The sequence below is a fragment of the Panthera tigris genome, chromosome A2, assembly GCF_018350195.1.
Source record: "Panthera tigris isolate Pti1 chromosome A2, P.tigris_Pti1_mat1.1, whole genome shotgun sequence".
In the NCBI taxonomy this organism is placed as follows: Eukaryota; Metazoa; Chordata; class Mammalia; order Carnivora; family Felidae; genus Panthera; species Panthera tigris.
This window is the reverse complement of record NC_056661.1, coordinates 11,387,841-11,405,148: the sequence shown is the minus strand read 5'-3', so window position 1 is coordinate 11,405,148 and position 17,308 is coordinate 11,387,841. Positions and strand designations below refer to the sequence as shown.

At 55.4% G+C, this 17,308-nt stretch overlaps 2 protein-coding genes and 1 long non-coding RNA gene across 4 annotated transcripts; 1 reads left to right on the top strand and 2 right to left on the bottom strand.

Annotated features, from left to right (window-relative positions):
• Window positions 1-7: 7 nt before the first annotated feature.
• SYDE1 (synapse defective Rho GTPase homolog 1) lies at window positions 8-6,950 on the bottom strand. 2 transcript variants are annotated; one of them, XM_042978421.1, is made up of 9 exons: window positions 6,817-6,950; window positions 4,839-5,180; window positions 4,094-4,738; window positions 3,724-3,938; window positions 2,999-3,125; window positions 2,627-2,787; window positions 1,818-2,043; window positions 1,044-1,435; window positions 8-424 (listed from the first exon to the last, which is right to left on the bottom strand). In XM_042978421.1, the coding sequence occupies exons 1-9, from the start codon at window positions 6,902-6,904 to the stop codon at window positions 338-340; spliced, it is 2,283 nt and encodes a 760-aa protein (XP_042834355.1). In that variant the 5' UTR covers window positions 6,905-6,950; the 3' UTR covers window positions 8-337. The 2 variants fall into 2 exon arrangements, with proteins under 2 accessions (XP_042834355.1, XP_042834356.1); XM_042978422.1 differs by lacking the exon at window positions 8-424 and having other exon boundaries at window positions 1,032-1,435.
• Window positions 1,970-8,075, top strand: LOC122236608. Its single transcript, XR_006214694.1, has 3 exons — window positions 1,970-2,056; window positions 7,709-7,874; window positions 7,967-8,075. It is a non-coding gene; the product is annotated as an uncharacterized LOC122236608 (long non-coding RNA).
• A 7,736-nt stretch (window positions 8,076-15,811) lies between these two features.
• LOC102953431 (olfactory receptor 1I1) lies at window positions 15,812-16,747 on the bottom strand. The gene is given in 5 exon segments (XM_015540309.2): window positions 15,812-15,976; window positions 15,978-16,101; window positions 16,103-16,511; window positions 16,514-16,624; window positions 16,627-16,747. Coding segments are annotated over 5 exon segments (930 nt in total).
• Window positions 16,748-17,308: the final 561 nt, after the last annotated feature.

Genomic DNA, 17,308 nt, shown 5'->3' with positions numbered 1-17,308 from the left:
AACGTGTGCATATTGATTTATTTGTCCACAAAGATGGGAGTGAGGGAAGGTGGGGGAGACAGGAGGGGACCCTACTCTCCCATTGGAGCTCTGGGGCCCACTGTGGCTCCATTACTGGGGATTTTAGGGTGTCTGGCCACTGCGAACTCTTTCCCTCTCAGAGGTCCCTGAAAGAGCCCCATACGCCTGCTCCAGACGTGTCCACCCATGCACACTAGTCCTCACACACAGACACACACGCACGGAGGCAATAAATATGTTCCGTACCAAAGTGCCCCCAGCCTGACATTTCAGGTGGGGCCCCTCCACAGGGAGGTCTTGTAAGTGCTCAGTTTCTTCAGGGATGTGGAGGAAGAATGGGGGAGGGGAAGGGCCAGGCTCTGCTATCTCCGTTTCCTGGTTTGAGGCAATCACGGGGCTTTCCCTGGAAGAGAGGGTGGGGAAACCAGCTAGTTTTCTAAAAGCCCCCAGCTGCCCCTATCCAGCCAGAGCCCAGATAGGGGCTTCCCCCCACCCTGCCCCAAACAGCACCTCACCATAGTCCTTGGGCCCTCCGCGGAGGGGAGAAGCAGAGTGCAGTGCTTAAAGCTAATACTGAATTGGTTGGCAGCAGCAAGAGGATTGGCGCGGGGCATGGGGGGGGGGGGGAGGGGGCGGGGAGTGTCTCACCACCCCGGGGTGATGCTCACAGTAACTGGTGTTTCCCTGGCTAAGGGGAGGCAAGAGAGGCCAGCCCAGCAAGCGGGAGAAGTGCCTTTGGCAGCAAGGGGAAAAGCCCTTGGTACTCAAAAAAGATGGCCACGACGGCTGGTCCCGAAAATCCCCAGTCCCAGCCTGTGCAACCAATGCCCCAATAGCGAGCACTGGAAACGAGGAATGATTCTCAGCAACGGGCTGGCCGGTCACTAGGCAACGCCCCAGCAGCCGGGACCAGGGCCTGAGTGACCGGCCTGGTCCAGGGGCTGGATGGAGCACGGCCTCAGCAGCCAGTAGCCCGGGGCCCCAGTGACCGGGGTCCCGCCCCGCCCGGCTCAGAGGCACACGTTTATCTGCTTGGAGAGCTCTCTCTCCAGGTCCAGGATGAGGGCGTCGAAGTCTTTGAGGTTCAGGTGCGGGTTGAAGGGCGCCTCGAAGTCATCGTCGAAGTCAGCGGCGCCCGCCGGCTCGCCCGCGTCCTCGTCCTCGTCCTCGCTGCAGCTGCCCGTCACGTGCTCGTAGTCCGGCCCGGACAAAAAGTCCCGCCCACACGGCAGGAAGTCCCGCCCGCAAACGCTCCAGTCACCCGCGTAGCGGTTACTCGGGGGGCTTTCGGGGCCGCCCCGGCCGCGGGGCCGAGTCACCACCTCGGGGCTGGCGAGTGGCAAGTGCAGCGACGGCTGCCGTTTGGGCCGCACGTACGGGGCGACGTCCGGAGGCTCCGGGGGCCTGCGGGGATCTGCGGAGGGAGAGCGGGGCTCGTGACGGCGTCACGCACCACGCGGAAAGCCAGACCTCTGATTGGCTGCGCAGGTAACCAGGCCCCTGATTGGCCCTGACGAAAGAAAAGCCCTGCAACCGCATCGCTAGTTCACTGGCGGAGCTAGAACTGGTTGCTTAGGCAACCGGCCCTCTGAAGGGCGTGTCAAGAGGCAGGGCCTCTGACCGCGTCAAGCTGGGATTGGCTCTAGCTGGACGGGTTGCCGGGGCTACCAGGTACCGGTTTACCCTGGTGAGGGGGCGTGGCATGCCTGAAGCTCGAGACTCTGATTCGTCGCCCGAGAAAGGGCCGCTGCGGAGGCCTGGCCTTGATTGGTGGTGAGGGCCGGAGGCGGGCTCACCTGGCCAGGCCTGCAGCAGGTAGTGCAGCACCTCGATGTGGCGCTTGAAGTCCACAGCGTTGGTGGGGCCCGGGCCAGAGCTGCGGATGCGGGGCCTGGCGGGTGACTGGCGCGCCGGCAGCAGCACGGGACCGAAGCACACGGCCAGGTTCTGCGGGGTCATGCGATTGTGGGCGTGGAAGGAGGAGACGAGGCGCAGGTGGTCCAGGAGAAGCGTCAGCGTGGCCTGAGAGAAGAAGGTTGGGAATCGTGAGGCTGACTGGTCCCCTGTCACACCTGGTGGCGGGGGGGGGGGGGGGGCGGGTAGACGAACGCGGCCCGGAGTGGGGAAACTCAAGATCTCATAGCTGGTTGATGGCCGAGCTAAGGCTTCGATACTACTATTATGATCCCATTTTGCTGGAAGGGAGACTGAGGACAAAGGTAACTTAGTTTTGGAATGGCAGAGCTTGGATTTGAACTCACTCCTCTGTGTGTTAGTCAGGGCTAGCATTAATCCCATTTTACAGATGAGGGTATTGAGGCACAGAGGGTCGGGACTTCTCTAGGATTCCATAGCCAGGAACCTCCCTTGTGGTAGGTTGACAGACCTGTATTCAGAGCCTCCATTTTTGTGATGTCCTGGCTGTGCAACCTTGGGCAACTCACTCAACTGCTCTGGGCCTAGGTTTCCATAGCTATGAAGTGGGGATTCTGATAGCACCTAATAGCCACATGCTCGTGCACATCATGGGCTCAGGTGTGGATGAAACACTCTACTGGTGTCAGCCCACTATGAGTCCTGCCCACTCCCACCAGGCCCAACTCACCCTCTCCACATCCGGCAGGCAGTTGAGGAGCCCACGGGTGCCCTCAGTGCTGGAGGGCGCCCTGCTTGGGGGTCCTCGGGCCATGGCTTCCAGCACCACCTGATAGAGGGGCTGGGTGATGAGCGGGGTGGGCAACTCCCGAAGATAATCCTTGAGGATGCCTGTGGACACAGGGCCCACTCTGGTCAGGGCACCCCTGGCTTCTGAGGCTGGAGGGGTCAGCTGGGGCTGGGAGGGGGAAGAGGAGGGCAGGCACAGGAAGATGAAAACAAAGCCAGAGAGAAAAGGGTGAGGTCCCAGAGGGACCACAGGGACTCCCTTGAGGTGAAGGTTGAATGGGGAGCAGGCGGGGGTAGGCAGGGGCATGCTGACCAGTGATGACATTGATATCGGGATACAGGTCCTCGGAGAGGCAGACGGCTGCACTGTCCCGCTCAAAGGCATCCCGAAGTTCTTTCTTGACAGCTGCCGAGCCACACAGACGGTAGAGCCCCACCACCTGGGGGTGGGCGCAGAGAGATGTCTTCTGGCCAGTGCTACAAACTGATGAGGGCCGGGTGGGCTGAGAGCTGGAGGCCCGGGTCAGGGTGGCAGTGGGCTGAGGGCTTGGGGGCTGGCTGCAGCTTTACCAGCTGCCTTCCTGCCCCTCTGACACCTGTCGTGGTGTCCCCACCATGGCTCCCTGAACAACCTGGCCGCGTAAGCCCTCTGCTTGGCTCATTTGTCCTCAGGTCACTTGTCACCTCCTCTGGGAAGTCTTTCCTGACTACCCCAACCAGAGGTCAGGTCCTGCTTTAAGGATCTGCTCTCTCCCTGCTTCTCCCCTCTTGTCCCAGCCACAGTTTTACACTTGTGAGTTTCGGGGATCGTGTCTTTTCTCCCATCAGGCTCTGAGCTCCAGAAGGTCTGGGACCCTGGGTTCTGGGTTGGGTGCTATGGTCTAGGGGAGCCTTCTGCCCTTGTCTAAGCTGGGATTGGAGCTAGGAGTGTCCCAGGCAGGGTGCACGTGTGGGGAAGGCCTGGCCTCTGTACGCGGGGTGTCCTGGGGGTGTAGGTCTGAGGTCTGGGGGCCAGCTGGGATGGGGCAAGGGGCTCACCCGCAGCCCTCGGCGCTCGATCTGCCCAACGCACTTCTGGATGATGAGGGGCACCTGGCCGGGGGGCTGTTCCCGCTCCACCAGCAGCGGCAGGGGCAGCCCAAAGACGCGAGGCTCAGCTGTGCCTGGTGCTTCCTGCTGCTCTGACAGGGTCAGCTTGGCATACAGCAGCCCCTGGGGCTCCAGGCGCACGGCCAGTTGCTGGGCCTGGCACCCTGAAGACACAAGGAGGCCTGTGGGGTCTGCCCCCACAGGCTCCTGTGCCCTGGCCCCCTACTCCAAGCCACCCCCCCAGGCCCCGGACACTCTGGGGGAAAAGGGGAGCCGAGTCCTGTGCCAACCGCTCTTCCCTTGCGGCCACGTATCCTACCTCGGAAGACCGTGGGTAGCAGCACAGTGCCCTGGGCACAGGGCCGGTGTCGCCGAACACCGGGGTCCCATGCCAGCACCAGGGCCCGCAGCAGCCGGGCAGCCTCGAGCTCCAGGTGGAAGGTGTGGTCCAGCCGCAGGAAGTCGGGCCCCCCCCTCAGCGGCCCCGTTCGGGCCCGGGCCACCCCATCCACCTGCAGTAGGCAGCACAGGTCTCTGGGGGTGGCCCCAGGTGCCGGCCGCAGCCCCCCCAGCCCGTACAAGTGTAGGCTGAGGCGGCCCCAGAGTGCGGCGGGCGGCGCTCGGGCTGGGGGGCCCGCCTCGTAGGGCCGGAAGGCAGTGGGCGATGGGGGCCCCGCTGGGCGCTCCGGAGAGTCCCCGTCACTGAGGTAACCGGCCCGAGGGCCCCGTGTGGCCCCAGCCCCTGCCGCCCGTCCAGGGGCCCCCACACTGCTGTCCAGGTGGTAGCGGCTGATGACGGAGCCCTCGGGGGCGGCCCTCTCACGCTCGCGGCCCGCCCGGGTGCCCCGCAGGCTCAGGCGCCGCCGAAGGTCAGGCAGCTTCTTCATCTTCATGGAGAGGCGCCTGGCTGGGCCGGGGGACTTCGTGCGGGAGGCTTTGGCTGGGGGGCTGGCAGGGGCCGCGCCTGGGGAACAGCATACCTCAGGGGTCAGAAGGCTGGGCTTGGGACCGGGGTGAGGCTTGTGGTCATCTTGGGGGGCCGGAGGTCTGAGGCTTGTGCTCACCTTGTGAGGCTGGGCCCTCTGGCTCCGCTGAGCCTGGCTGTGGCCCCGGGGGCTCAGGTGCCAGGGGTCTGGAGTCTTCCTCAGGGATAGGGTTGTACCAGATCTCACCCGCGGGCTCCCCGCTGCCGGGCGCCCTGGGCCCCAAAGCAGCCTCTTCTGGTGGCTTGGCCCCACCCAGCACCCATCGGCGGCTGCTGGGCTCCAGGCTCTGCAGGTAGGCCCCCCGAGCTGGGCTCCGGGATGCCTCGGGGCTAGGGGGGCCCTCTGCCCCAGCCTGGGACTTTTCGGGGGCGTGGGGCTCTGGCTCTGGAGGACTGGGCTCCGGGCGCTGGGCTGGCCGGCCTGGCAGAGAGCAAGGGGAGTGACACCCAGCTACCGCCTGCTGCCCCCAGTGCAGCCCCAGCGAAGAGCTCTTTCCCCAGCAGGGGCCAGGGCTGGGGTGCACGCGGCTGTGGTATTCACTCCACTTGTTTGTTTGGAATGGGCGGGCACAGGCCAGCAGTCTCACTGGTTGCCAGCTTACAGCCCACCCCCTCTTAGTTCCTGGGGTCCCAGACGGGATTCTGTCCCTCTGCCCTTCAGCCTCAGGGGTCCAGTGGGGTTTCTCCAGACCTTGGCCCTGCATTCTCAGCTCTACCTCCCACCCCCTGGCATGGAGCCCTGCTCCTGTCCCTTCTTACTGGGTGGCTTTGGGCAAATTGCTTTCCATCTCTGAGCCTCAGTGGCCTTCTGTGAAATGGGGGGGGGGTAGTCAATGCCCCCCTCCAGGGAGGCATCAGAGAGCTCGGTGTGGGGAATGCTTCCTAGGCATCCAGGTTACGGTCAAGCACACAGCCCACAGTGAACGCTGGCTTGCTTCCTTAGGAAGACAGGAGCAGGCACGTCGGCTAGTGCTCTGTCCTCCCATTCCTGCAACATCCCCCCCCCCAACCCCCCACCTCTTAAGAGCTTGTCTTCCAAACTCTTTCCCTATCCTGGAGTGGGCCCTGTCTCTCAGCGCAGTCCAGATCCCCATGGTCAATGTCTTGGGGCCTCTCCTCTGTTCTACCGTCCTCCCCTCTCTGACATCCTGGGCTGTTTCCTGTCTGTGTTTGTGCGTGGGCACCCCGGTCCCTTCTCTCTGCTCTAGGAGCCTTGGGAATCTTTGGGAAGGGCTGGCGGTGGGGGGGAGGGGGGGGGAGCTCAGATGTGGAGTCCTCAGGCCTCCCTCCTTTAACACCTTCCTTCCCGGGACTTTCTGTCCCACGCAGCTCCCAATTCCTTAAGGTCCTGTCTTCTGGCTGGTAGACTCCCTCCTCTGGTCAACTCTGATTTCCAGCACCCTGGACTCTGCCTCGGGGGTCTCTATTAGCAGCATAGTCCAAAGAGCTGTTTAACTCACTTCATTGGCTCTGGGCAAATTACCCAACAGCTCCGTGCCTCAGTTTCCCCTCCTGCATAAAGGGGACAGTTTCCTGGGGCTGCCTAAGGTGGGTGCAGCTGCAGTCACTGGTTAATAGGAGGGGGCCGGCGGGTGGCTACTGGGGTTGATGCACCGCCCCTCTCCCTCCTCTGCAGGACTTCGCTACCCACCTCCCATCCTGGAGGGGCGCAGAGTGTCCCCGGCCCGGCCTGACTGGGGCCCGTTTGCCAGCTTCCCAACTCCTCCTCCCCTCCGCCCTCCAGGCGCTCGGTCTCGGCCCCATTTCCTGTCAGGGGCGAGGCCCCCCTCCCGGGCCTCCTAAGGAGCCCGCAGCGCTGGCATCCCCGGCCGGGCGCACATAACGGTCCGCGCCCCCTCTCCCCCTGCCCAGCCCCTTCCTTCCAGGACCCCTGCCCGCTCTTGGTCCCCCACCCCGGGCCGCAGGGGACTCCGCGGGGCTCCCCTAGCCGCCGCAGCCGGCCCTCCTCGGGGCTCCAGGACCCCCCCACCCTCCCGGGCCGGGCGGGGTTCGGCGCCCCCTCCTCCGCCGTCCCCCTCCCCCCCCGCCGCGCTCACCGCGCTCCTTCGCGTCCGACTTTTTCCGGGGAAGTTTCTCCCGGCCCCGCAGGCGGGAGAAGGTTTTCCTGAGGAGCGGCTCGGCCATGCTGGGGCCCGGGCCGGGCCGAGTGCGCGCCCCGGGCTCCGGCCGCGCCGCCCCCCTGCCCTCCCCTCCCCGCCCCGCCCGCCCCCCGCTCCGCGCCAGCAGGAAGCGCATTCCGGGAATGCTTGGCCCAAACTTTTTTTTTTTTTTTTTTTTCCCCTTCCCGCGGCCTGAGCGAGCGATGCTGGGAGATGTAGTCGCCCGGGCCGGGTGGGGAGGGAATGGGGGCTCTAGGCTGCCTTCCTCGCTCCCCCTGGGACTATCATGGCACAGCCCTCGTCTTCCCTCTTACCCACCCTCCTTTGGTGATGGAACACCGCGCGTCATGCTGGGTTTACCTTCAAAACGCATCTTGCCCGTATTTCCTCTCCTATCCAACCCCCCCCCCCCCCATCTACTGCCCCAGCCTGGTGCAAGCCCTGGCCTCTCTCCTTTCCATGACAGCTCCTCTTTTTTGATATCCTGGATGCCCCTCTGGGCGCCTCCCTCCTCCACCTAACTTTCCCACCCCCCATTCCGGTTACTACTGATGTTTAACAAGCCACCCCCCAAACTAGTGGTGTGAAAACCATTTTATGTCACAGGTGCCGTGGGTAAGGGGTTTTGGCAGGCCAGAGCTGACCTTGATTGTTTCCACTCAATCAGTGGTTCAGGGGGAACTCAACACACGCGGCTGGAATCATCTGGAGGCAAGGTCACTCACAGGTCCTGCAGCTCATCACAGCTGAGGGCTGGGACCTCTTCACAGGCTGTGGACTAGGGCTGCTACGTGGGCCTCTCCCTACGGTCTGGCCTTCTTCCCAGCAGGTCAGTAGTCAGGATGACCAGACTTCACGCATGGCCACCCAGGACTCCGAAGGTGAACAGGACAGATGCTGCATTACCTTTCCTGACCCAGCCTTGGGTGTCATGTTGTGTCACTTCTGGAGCCAGATTCATAGACCCCACTCCTCTCAGTGGGCGATGTGTCAAGGTGACCTTGTGAACAGGATGTGGGCTGGGAGATGCTGTGGCCACCTTGGAAAATGTAACCTGCCTCACACCTACATTTCATTCTCTGTGCAGTGCCCAGGGTGGACTTAAAACGCTGAAGTCAGATTCCAGCACGCCCCACCCCTGCTGTACAGTCTTCCCATGACTGCTCATCCCGCCTAGAGTAAAACCCAGATTCCCAGTAAGAGTTCTAGCCTCATTTCCTTTGTTGTCTCCATTGCTCACCATGACCTTCTCTCTGGTCCTCCTTTACATCAAACTGTCCCAATCCGTTTGCACAAGTAGTCCCCTCTGTGTGGGAAGACTTGGTTCCTCCGAATTTGCTGCTTTCTCTTCTTCAGTTCTAAAAGCACCTCCTTGGGAGGCCCTCCTTCAACACCCACCACTGTCCACTCAGTATTACCTCATTGTATTTCATTTCTCTGAACACTGTCACAGCCTGAGCTTAATAGCTCCAATGCTTTGTTCTAGTTCATCTGCTTAATTGTCTAACCTGGGACTCCACCAGAGGCTTGTCTGTTTTGTTCACTGCTGAATGTCCAGGTGGGAGATCAGGTGCCAGGTACCAGAGGTCTGGATAGGAGGGGGTGGTGGCCAAGAGGTTTGCACAAGAGGAGGTCGTGAGTGTTTGCTTATCATGTGCCTCAGAGTGGATGTCTGTGTTTGTCCTACTTGGAGTTTGTTGAGCTTCTTGGATGTGTAGATTCATATCTTTCATCAACTCTGGGAGGTTGTTTTTTTTTTTTTTTTTTTTTTTGGTGCAATTATTTCTTCAACTATTTTTTTTTTTCTATCATTTTCTCTCCTTCTGGGACTCCCATTATGTGTATGTTAGTATGCTTGTTAGTGTCCTACACGTCTCTCAGGTTATGTTCATTTGTCTTGGATGTGTGTGTTTGGGAGGAATCAGGCTGAAGAGCAGTAGGATTCACCCCAGATGTGTTTGAGGTAGCTGCAGACAGTGGGGAGAGAGGTCAGGGTCAAAACAACACCTGTTCACAAGTCCAAGGCAGGGGGTACAGGAAGAGGGCCCCATCAGGGAGGGTACCCCAGAACCTCCAAGAAGCTGGAGGCTGATGTGGGGATGAGATCAGCCCTTAGAATCACCCATCAAATGATCAAAAAACATTCAAGCACTGGGGCGCCTGGGTGGCTCAGTCGGTTAAGCATGTGAATCTTGATTTTGGCTCAGGTCATGATCTCATGGTTCATCAGGTTGAGCCCCTCATCGAGCTCTGCGCTGACAGCATAGAGCCTGTTTGGGATTCTCTCTCCCCCGCCCCCCGCCCCTCCCCTGCTCATGCTGCTCTGTCTCTCAAAATAAATAAATAAATAAACTTAAAGAAACATGTACCACATCAATCTTCATTTTTGGTAAACTCCTTTGTGTTTCTGCACTTTCCCTGTTACATTTATTTGTCTACATGTAGCTCATTTAATTCACAGTTGGCTATGATTCTTTCTTAACAACCAGAAATTCATGGTAAGTGTTAATAAAATGGCTATGTATACTAATTTTCACATTTTGTGAAGTGTGTACAATTATTAATCTGCATTTTGGTAGTTGCTGTTTGGATTTAGGAGCCTGTGTGTGTGTGTGTGTGTATTCTCTTTCCCCCAAATGCTCTTGCTGGCTGCTTGATGGATAGCCCCAGCAGAATGGGGATTTGTTGAAAGAAGAAATGCAGGCAGAGGGGGCTGGTGAGGTTTGCACAGAGCTCTGCACCCCTGTGGCAGACCGTGGGGGGTGGTGGATAAGTACCCCAGCTCCCTCACCCCTCATGTGGGGTGACTGATGTGTATGTTCCACACTGACCCCCATGGGTTCCCCTGGGACTGAGTTCTAGCTGCCCACACTGGAAACTTGAATATCAGCACACTCTTTACTGCCTTCCTTCTCTTCCCTTCCCTTTCTCACTCCTCCACCCCCCTTCCAGCATTTCCTAGATCACTTCCCAAATAAACTTCCTGCACTTGAATCCTTATCTCAGAGTCGGCTTCTTGGGAGCCCTAAATGCAGACATTCTCTCTAGGCCTCCGTTTCCTTATCCATCCAAAAGGAAGAATTACGTGCCCCCTGTTATCCAGGCTGTGGGGGTGGGGACAATGGCGGTGGGGTGTGTGTCTGTGGGCTAAGCTTCCTGTATGCCATCTCCCTAGGGCCCTCTGTTCCGGGACTAGAAGATAGAGAAGGTTATGGGGAACAGGCTCCCAGCTCTCCCCACCCACTTTTGTCATTCTCAGTTGCCCCTGTGCCCGCGGCTCACCTGCAGGAGGCATCTTCCAGGGTGAAGAGGCACTTGCCTGGGTGGGAGTCCATCCTCAGAGGAGCCAGGGAACAGGAGGCTGCTCAGAGACATCCACCAGGGTGGCTTCAAGCAGCTAGAGGGGCAGAGGGTGGCCAAGGCACCACGAGGCAGCTTCCTGAGGTGGAATGTGGCGTCACCTGGCAGGCAGTTAGGGGGGCGGCATATCTTGGCCGGAGCCTCTCAGTGGCCCTCGGCAAAGCCCAGCAGACAAGCTGTAGAGTGGAAGTTAAGGTGCATCAGAGCCCCCAGCTCCCTGTGCAGAGCCCTCCTTCCATCAGCTGTAGGTCTGCGGGGCCCTCCTGCTCTCCAGGCCCCTGCACAGGCCCCAGGACACCTTCCGCTACTGGCCACCAGCTGCCATGCCAAGAGCTGCCATTGCTGTCCAGCTTGCAGGACCTCTGGCTGTTCCACAGGAAGGGGAGGCAGCCTGGAGAGGGGTGACAGACCAGTTAGGTGGGGCAAGTGGCCTGGTGGGCAGAGCCAGGCAGAGACCCCGTGTCATTCCTTACCTTCTCTCTCCTCTCTCCCAGGTCTCTGGGCTCTACTGCGTCGTCCACAGAAACATCTGGCCCTTGACTGGCTCCTGGGAGGTGGCCCCTAAGCCCTTGGAGTATCCTACTTGACAAGAATCCCTTTGTATACCTGGGGGGCCATGCTAACCACGTGGTTTATAGTGGGGACCTTGGGCCACACTGATCCAAGAGGTATCAGTCTGGCCTCTAGAGGGGCAAGAGACTGAGTAACCAAGGTCAGCCACATGGGTGGTCAACCGTGTCTACGTGGCTGTTATAGGCTGAATTGTGTCTACACCAAATTCATATGTTGACTCCCTCCCCCTTCCCCCCCATCCCAGTACCTCAGGACGTGACTGTATCTGGAGATGGGGCCTTTAAACAGTGATTGAAACAAATGAAATCTTTAGGGTGGGCCCTAATCCAAGGTAACTGGTGTCCTCATAAGAAGAGGAAATTTGGACACAGAGATGTGTGTGCACAGAGGGGAGAGCATATGAGGACACAGAAGACGGCCATCTACCAGCCAAGGAGAGAGGCCCCAGAAGGAACCAGCCCTACTGATGCCTTAGAATAATAAATCTTTCTTGTTTAAGTCACCCTGTCTGTGGTGTTTTATTATGGCAGCTGTAGGACGATAATACAGCGGCCTACCTTCAGTGAAAATTCTGGACGAGGAATTGTTTTCAAGGAGCTTCCCTGGTTGACAATATACCTCGTGTGTTGTCAAGCATCATTGCTGGGAGAATTAAGTGCGTCTATACAAACCCACAGGGAGGGGACAACTGGTCCCCTGGTGGCTGGTCTCTTCTGGACCCTCACCGCCATGTGCTTTTTACCTTTGCTGCTTTTCATCTGTATCCTTTCCCTGTAATAAACTGTGAGTGTAACAATTTTGCTGAGTCCTGTGACTCCTCGTGAAGCATTGAACCTGAGGGTGGTCTTGGGGACCACCCACTAGGTTCACAGAGATAGGAGTGACTCCCCCCAAATCTAAATGTACATTTAAAAGTAGGAGCTTCGCTTCCAGGGCCTCAGGCTGTAGTCTTACTGCATCTTTCTTTGTGCCTTCCTGGACGTGCCTTTCTTTTTCACCAGCTGATCCACCGTTTGCCCCTTTTCCCTCCACACTGAGCCCCACATGGGGCTGCAGCGTGACCTTGGGCACTCACCTGAGAGGGCATCCAGCACGGTGGAGGGAGGGGTCAAGTTTTGGGGTCACAGTATGCTGGATTGGAATCCCCCCCTCTGCCCTGATCTAGCTTCTGACGTTGGCACACTTTCCCTCTCTGAGCCTCAGGGTCCGAGTCTCCAAATTGCTTTGCGTCACCCAATAAAGTCCCATGTATAGAGAAAGAAGTGTTACTGTGCTCTCATACTGGCCAGGGCCACTCTGCTTCTTCAGATAAATGGGCACAGCCCCCTTCGAACACCTTGCTGAGATTTTGGAGAATTACTGGATGATTGTTTTCTCACGGTCTTCTGTTATCGCTGAGTTAAATAGTTTCATAGTGAGCTCGCTCTTTCTGGTCTCTACGATGAGGTGCACTGGCTTCTCTCCTTGATTTCACCAGGGCTCCTGGGTGTGTAACAGCCTTTACTGAGGCTGGGGGAGCAGAGGGAGAGTTTACATTGCATACCACAGCAACTTAACCTTGACTATTAGATGTCTCTCTTCCAACCCGGACTACCTCCTAGAGTCTTGTCATTGCACTGCCTCCCTATTCATTCATTTGTTCATCCATTCATTTATTAATTCATTCACTCAGTCGACACATATATTTCGAGTGACCAACGTACTAAGCATGGGGGAATGGAGTTGGGCAAGATAAACAAGAAAACACAGTCTCTCATTTCTCAGCTCACAGTTCAGTCGGTGACATAGATTCTCATGAGAGAATCACACATATGAACACCAAATCACTGATGTGATGGGGACAATGAGGAATAGTGAATGTATTTGGGCACCTGACATAGCTGAGATAAGGAGGGGGTGAAAGACTTCCCTGAGGAAGTGCGGTTTGCCTCAAAACCTCAAAGCTAAGGAGGCATTAGCATATGCAAAGGTCCTGTGGCACCACCTGTCCCTTCCTTGTCTGGTGCTGGGATTCAGCTCATTTCATCTCTTACTCTTTGGTCCCTTTTGGTCTCCCTGCTTCTTGTCACTCCCATCCACATGTGCCAGGGTAAACTAGAGCCTGTGGGCCAAATCTGGCTCTTGAGCTATGAATGATTTTTTAAAAAAATTTCACTTATTTATTTATTTTGAGAGAGAGAGAGAGAGAGAGAGCCCACGTGCAAATGGCGGAGGAGCAGAGAGAGAGGGTAAAAGAATCCCAAGCAGGCTCCACACTGTCAGCGCAGAGCCCAAAGTGGGACTCATGAATCGTGAGATCATAACCTGAGCCGAGATCAAGAGTCGGACACTTAACCAACGGAGCTACCCAGGCGCCCAGCCACCCCGGATTTTTAAGAGTTTAAAATGTTTGGAAACAAATAAAAAGAAAAACATTTTGTGGGCTACTTTTGGTAATTCTGTTGGATAATCAAAACTTTAAAGCTAGTATCCACGAAGGTAGGCGTAGTGGTAACCATAGCATTAATGCGTCCGATAATAGGTAATATTAGAAAGCTCACACTGGATGGCAGATTTTAGACAGGATTTTCTGTTTCACAACTTAGTTATTATTATTTTTCCTGCAACCCTGGAGCCCAGCCAGTTGAAAGAGAAGGTAGAAACCTCCTCCTGATTTCTTCTTTGTGGGCGACAGCTGAAATAATTTGGTAGTTGAGATAATTGGGATCCTACATTGCCAGGTAGTCAAATTAGAAGAGGCAAGTGTGTAGGAGGGTTTCTGGGGGCAGGGGGAAGAAAAGGAGTGAACCGAATGCCAGTCACTAAAACCCAAACAGCCAGATCCATTTTTGCAACGTATTTGGCTTTCTTGAAAATATAGAAGGCACATGCTATATTTTATCACTACGATCTGGGGGAGAGAAGCGCACAGAAGGTGGATGTTGGTTAGGAGTCTTTCTGAATCATTTTGATGTCAATACATTTTTTTTAATGAAACAGTAAAAAAAAAGGCTATATTTCACGACATGTAAAATTATATGAAATTCAAGTTTCAATGTCTGTAAATAAAGTTTCATGGGTTCTCATCCACTCCCATTCCTTGATGTGTTGTCGATGGTGGCTTCCATGATGGAACAGCAGAGGTGAACCACTGTGCCAGAGGCTGTAGGATCTATACAGCTGATAATTACTCTCTGGCCATTTATAGAACGTTTTCTGACCCCCAATCCATGGTATGGTTCACCAGTGGATTTATTCAGAAGCACAAGCCCTCCCTATATCCCTGCTTAATGTTCTGGTCCCCTCTGCCCTGTGGACCAATCCCTGCGGTGAGTGACCACACCTCTGTGGGCTGGGGACACACCTTTCCGTGATTTCTCTGAGCAACCCAGGCTCGGTCCCACCACAGGAACTTTACACATGCCCTCCCTTCCACAGCACGACTGCGCGGGAGGTCGGGGGAACTGGGCCAGTTTACAGCCAGGATAAAGGTTTCTGAAAAACCGAACTTTAAATCCATTTTGTGAAACGGCACTATCGCCACCTGGTGGCCACGTCCTCCAGCGGTAGCTGCAATTCTTTGAAAGCGTTTGGTGGAGTCTTTGGACCTTCCTCTCCAGGGCGGTGTTTATGGAAGGGAAACATGGAAAATGTCCTTGGAAAAATGCCCCAGATATGGTTCTCTTGTATCTCTGAACTGAAGGCCTATTTGGGTCCCAAATCGCTACTTCCCTTCTTTCCACCCCCCACTGATTCCCGTGATCCCCAAACTTTAAGGTTCATATAAGCCCCTTGGGTTGTTGTTAAATTATTATTCAATGGTTTGGGATGGCGTTTGCGTCTTCATTTCTAGCAAACTCCCCATGAAGCTGATGCTTCCGATTCTTGGATCTACTTGGGTATCAATTTCTATGTTTTCTATAGAAAAGGGGTCAGTAAACTCCTTTGGTAGAGGGCCAGATAGTAAACATTTTAGGCTTTGTGCAACATGAAGTGTCCTTCAAGATTATTCAGCTCTGTCCTGTAATTTGAAATCAGTCATAGATGATTAATGGGTGTGGCTGTGTTCCCATAAAACTCCATGAGCACTAAAATTAGAATTTTATATAATTTCAGTCTGTCATAGAGTAGTCTTTTAGTTTTTTCCCAACCACTTAAAAATGTAAAAACAGGGGGTGCCTGGGTGGCTCAGTCGGTTAAACATCTGACTTCAGCTCAGGTCATGATCTCGTGGTTCGTGAGTTCAAGCCCCACATCGGGCTCTGTGCTGACACTGCAGAGCCTGCTTGGGATCCTCTCTTTCTTCCTCTCTCTCTGCTCCTCCTCCTCCTCCTTCTTCTTCTCCTTCTCCTTCCTCCTTCTCCTCCTCCTCTTCTTCTCCTTCCTCTTCTTCTTCTTCTTCTCTCTCTCTCTCTCTAAAATAAACAAATAAATCTAAGAGAAAGAACTCTGTCAAATGGATGGGCCTGGAGGAGAGGTGCACATGGGAGGCCTGTTGATGACAATGATTTCCAAACTCATGGCCACAAGATGTGACCCCAAGGCCCCTGTGAGACCGAGGCTGGTGGCTGCTGAAACGAATGATAAGTGAGCTAATCTCAACAGATGCTTTCAATGTCCTTCTCCGAGTCACTTGGGAAGCATGGTGATGTAACTGGCTAATATGTGTTGTCTTTCTCAATATTAAAATGGTGTGGCCAATCTTTTGTTCAACTAGTGTTACCCATGTAGCAATCCCATAAGCCCGATAGCCCAGAGAGGGCCAATTTAAGACTACTTTTCTGATCTTCACGGGGAAGACAAATCATGGGGAAAACACACATCTCTCTCTTCGGGTTCCCATAACTTTCCATTCAACTTTTGTGACACATTTACCATGTTGTACCATAAAGATTTATTCGCACATCTCTATCCCCCACTCAACTCTGAATGCCTTGAGGGCAGGGATGGGATGTATCTCTGTGTTCTCATCACCCAACAGTGGTTCTGGAACACGGTAAATGCCAACCACCGTTCTGACCTAGCACTGACAGGAGACTGCTTTGCTGATGAACCTCCTCAGGGCTGCCTTCATGTCCTTGTTCCTTAGGCTGTATATAAAGGGGCTCAGCATGGGGATGACCACCCCACACATCAGGGCAGCCGCCTTGTCCTTCTGGGAGGAAGTGGCAGATGTGGGCTGCAAAGTACATGGCCCAGATGGTGCCATAGAACAGTGACACCGTGGTGAGGTGCGAGCCACAAGTGGAGAAGGCTTTCCACTTGCCCTGAGCAGAAGGGATCTTGAAGACTGCCCAGAAAATGCAGGTGGATGCAGGAGAGGGGGCTGATGCCCATGACGATGCCAAAAGCAAAAACCACCAGCTCATTGGTGTGCATGTCAGAGCAGGAGAGCTTCAGCAGGGGCATGAGATCACAGAAGAAGTGGGGGATTTCGGAGCCAGAACAGAAGGTCAGTTGAGCCATGAGGGAGGTGTGCACGAGTGACTGGAGATTGGTGATCAGCCATGGCCCCCCAACCAGCAACCCACAGACACGAGGGCTCATGATGACTGAGTAGTGTAGAGGGTGGACAATTGCCACGAAGCGGTCAATGGCCATCATGGCCAGGAGGAAGCTGTCCATGGTCCTGAACAGGTGGAAGGCATACATCTGAGCAAGGCCTCCCACAAAGGAGATGGCCCGGCTCTGGGTGCGAAGGTTCACCAGCATCTTGGGACAGTGGTGGAAGAGAAGAAAATATCGACAAGGGACAGGTTGGAGAGGAAGAAGTACATGGGCGTGTGGAAGTGGGAGTTTGTGATGATGGCCAAGATGATGAGGAGGTTCCCACAGTGATCAGGTACATGGAAAGGAACAGCCCAAAGAGGAGCATCTGATGCTCTGGCCTTTCTGAGAGTCCCCGAAGAAGAAATTCTGAGACTGCTGTTTCATTTTTTTGGTGTTTTGGTTCCATTGACAGCCTGTGTCTACTGCAGAGGAAACAGGGGAGGAAAAAGGAGAGGAAAACAACATAAAGCTGGAAGTTGGATATGGAGCTCCAGGCCTGGGGGTTGCAGCATTCTGTGAAGATCTGTGGGTTTCTGTTTGTCCCCAGTGAAACCGACCATGCCTGAGATAGTTTGCATCTCAAAAACTTAACTTGGTTGTTTAGAGACAACTCAGAAACTGCCCATAAATACCTTTGTTGTTGTTTTATTTCCCCCCAGTGGAAAAATGCTTTGCAGAAAACACAATGAAGCTGGATCAACCTAAACCAAACCCAGCACAGAAAAAGGGAACCCGATCACTCTCTTTTCTTCCTTCTCTTCCTTTCCCTCTGTCGTTCTCTATTTTCTCTCCTCCCTTCAGTCATCCTTCTTGAACATGATGCAATGTTAGCATCCATTTCAGGTTAATGATTAAGGATATAAGGACAGATAGCACTCTTCTTCTGCTTCCAATGAATGCCACATTTATTAGGGGCATTTATGCTCTGCTGCCATGTCATGACTACAGTAAAACCCCTCTCATCCAT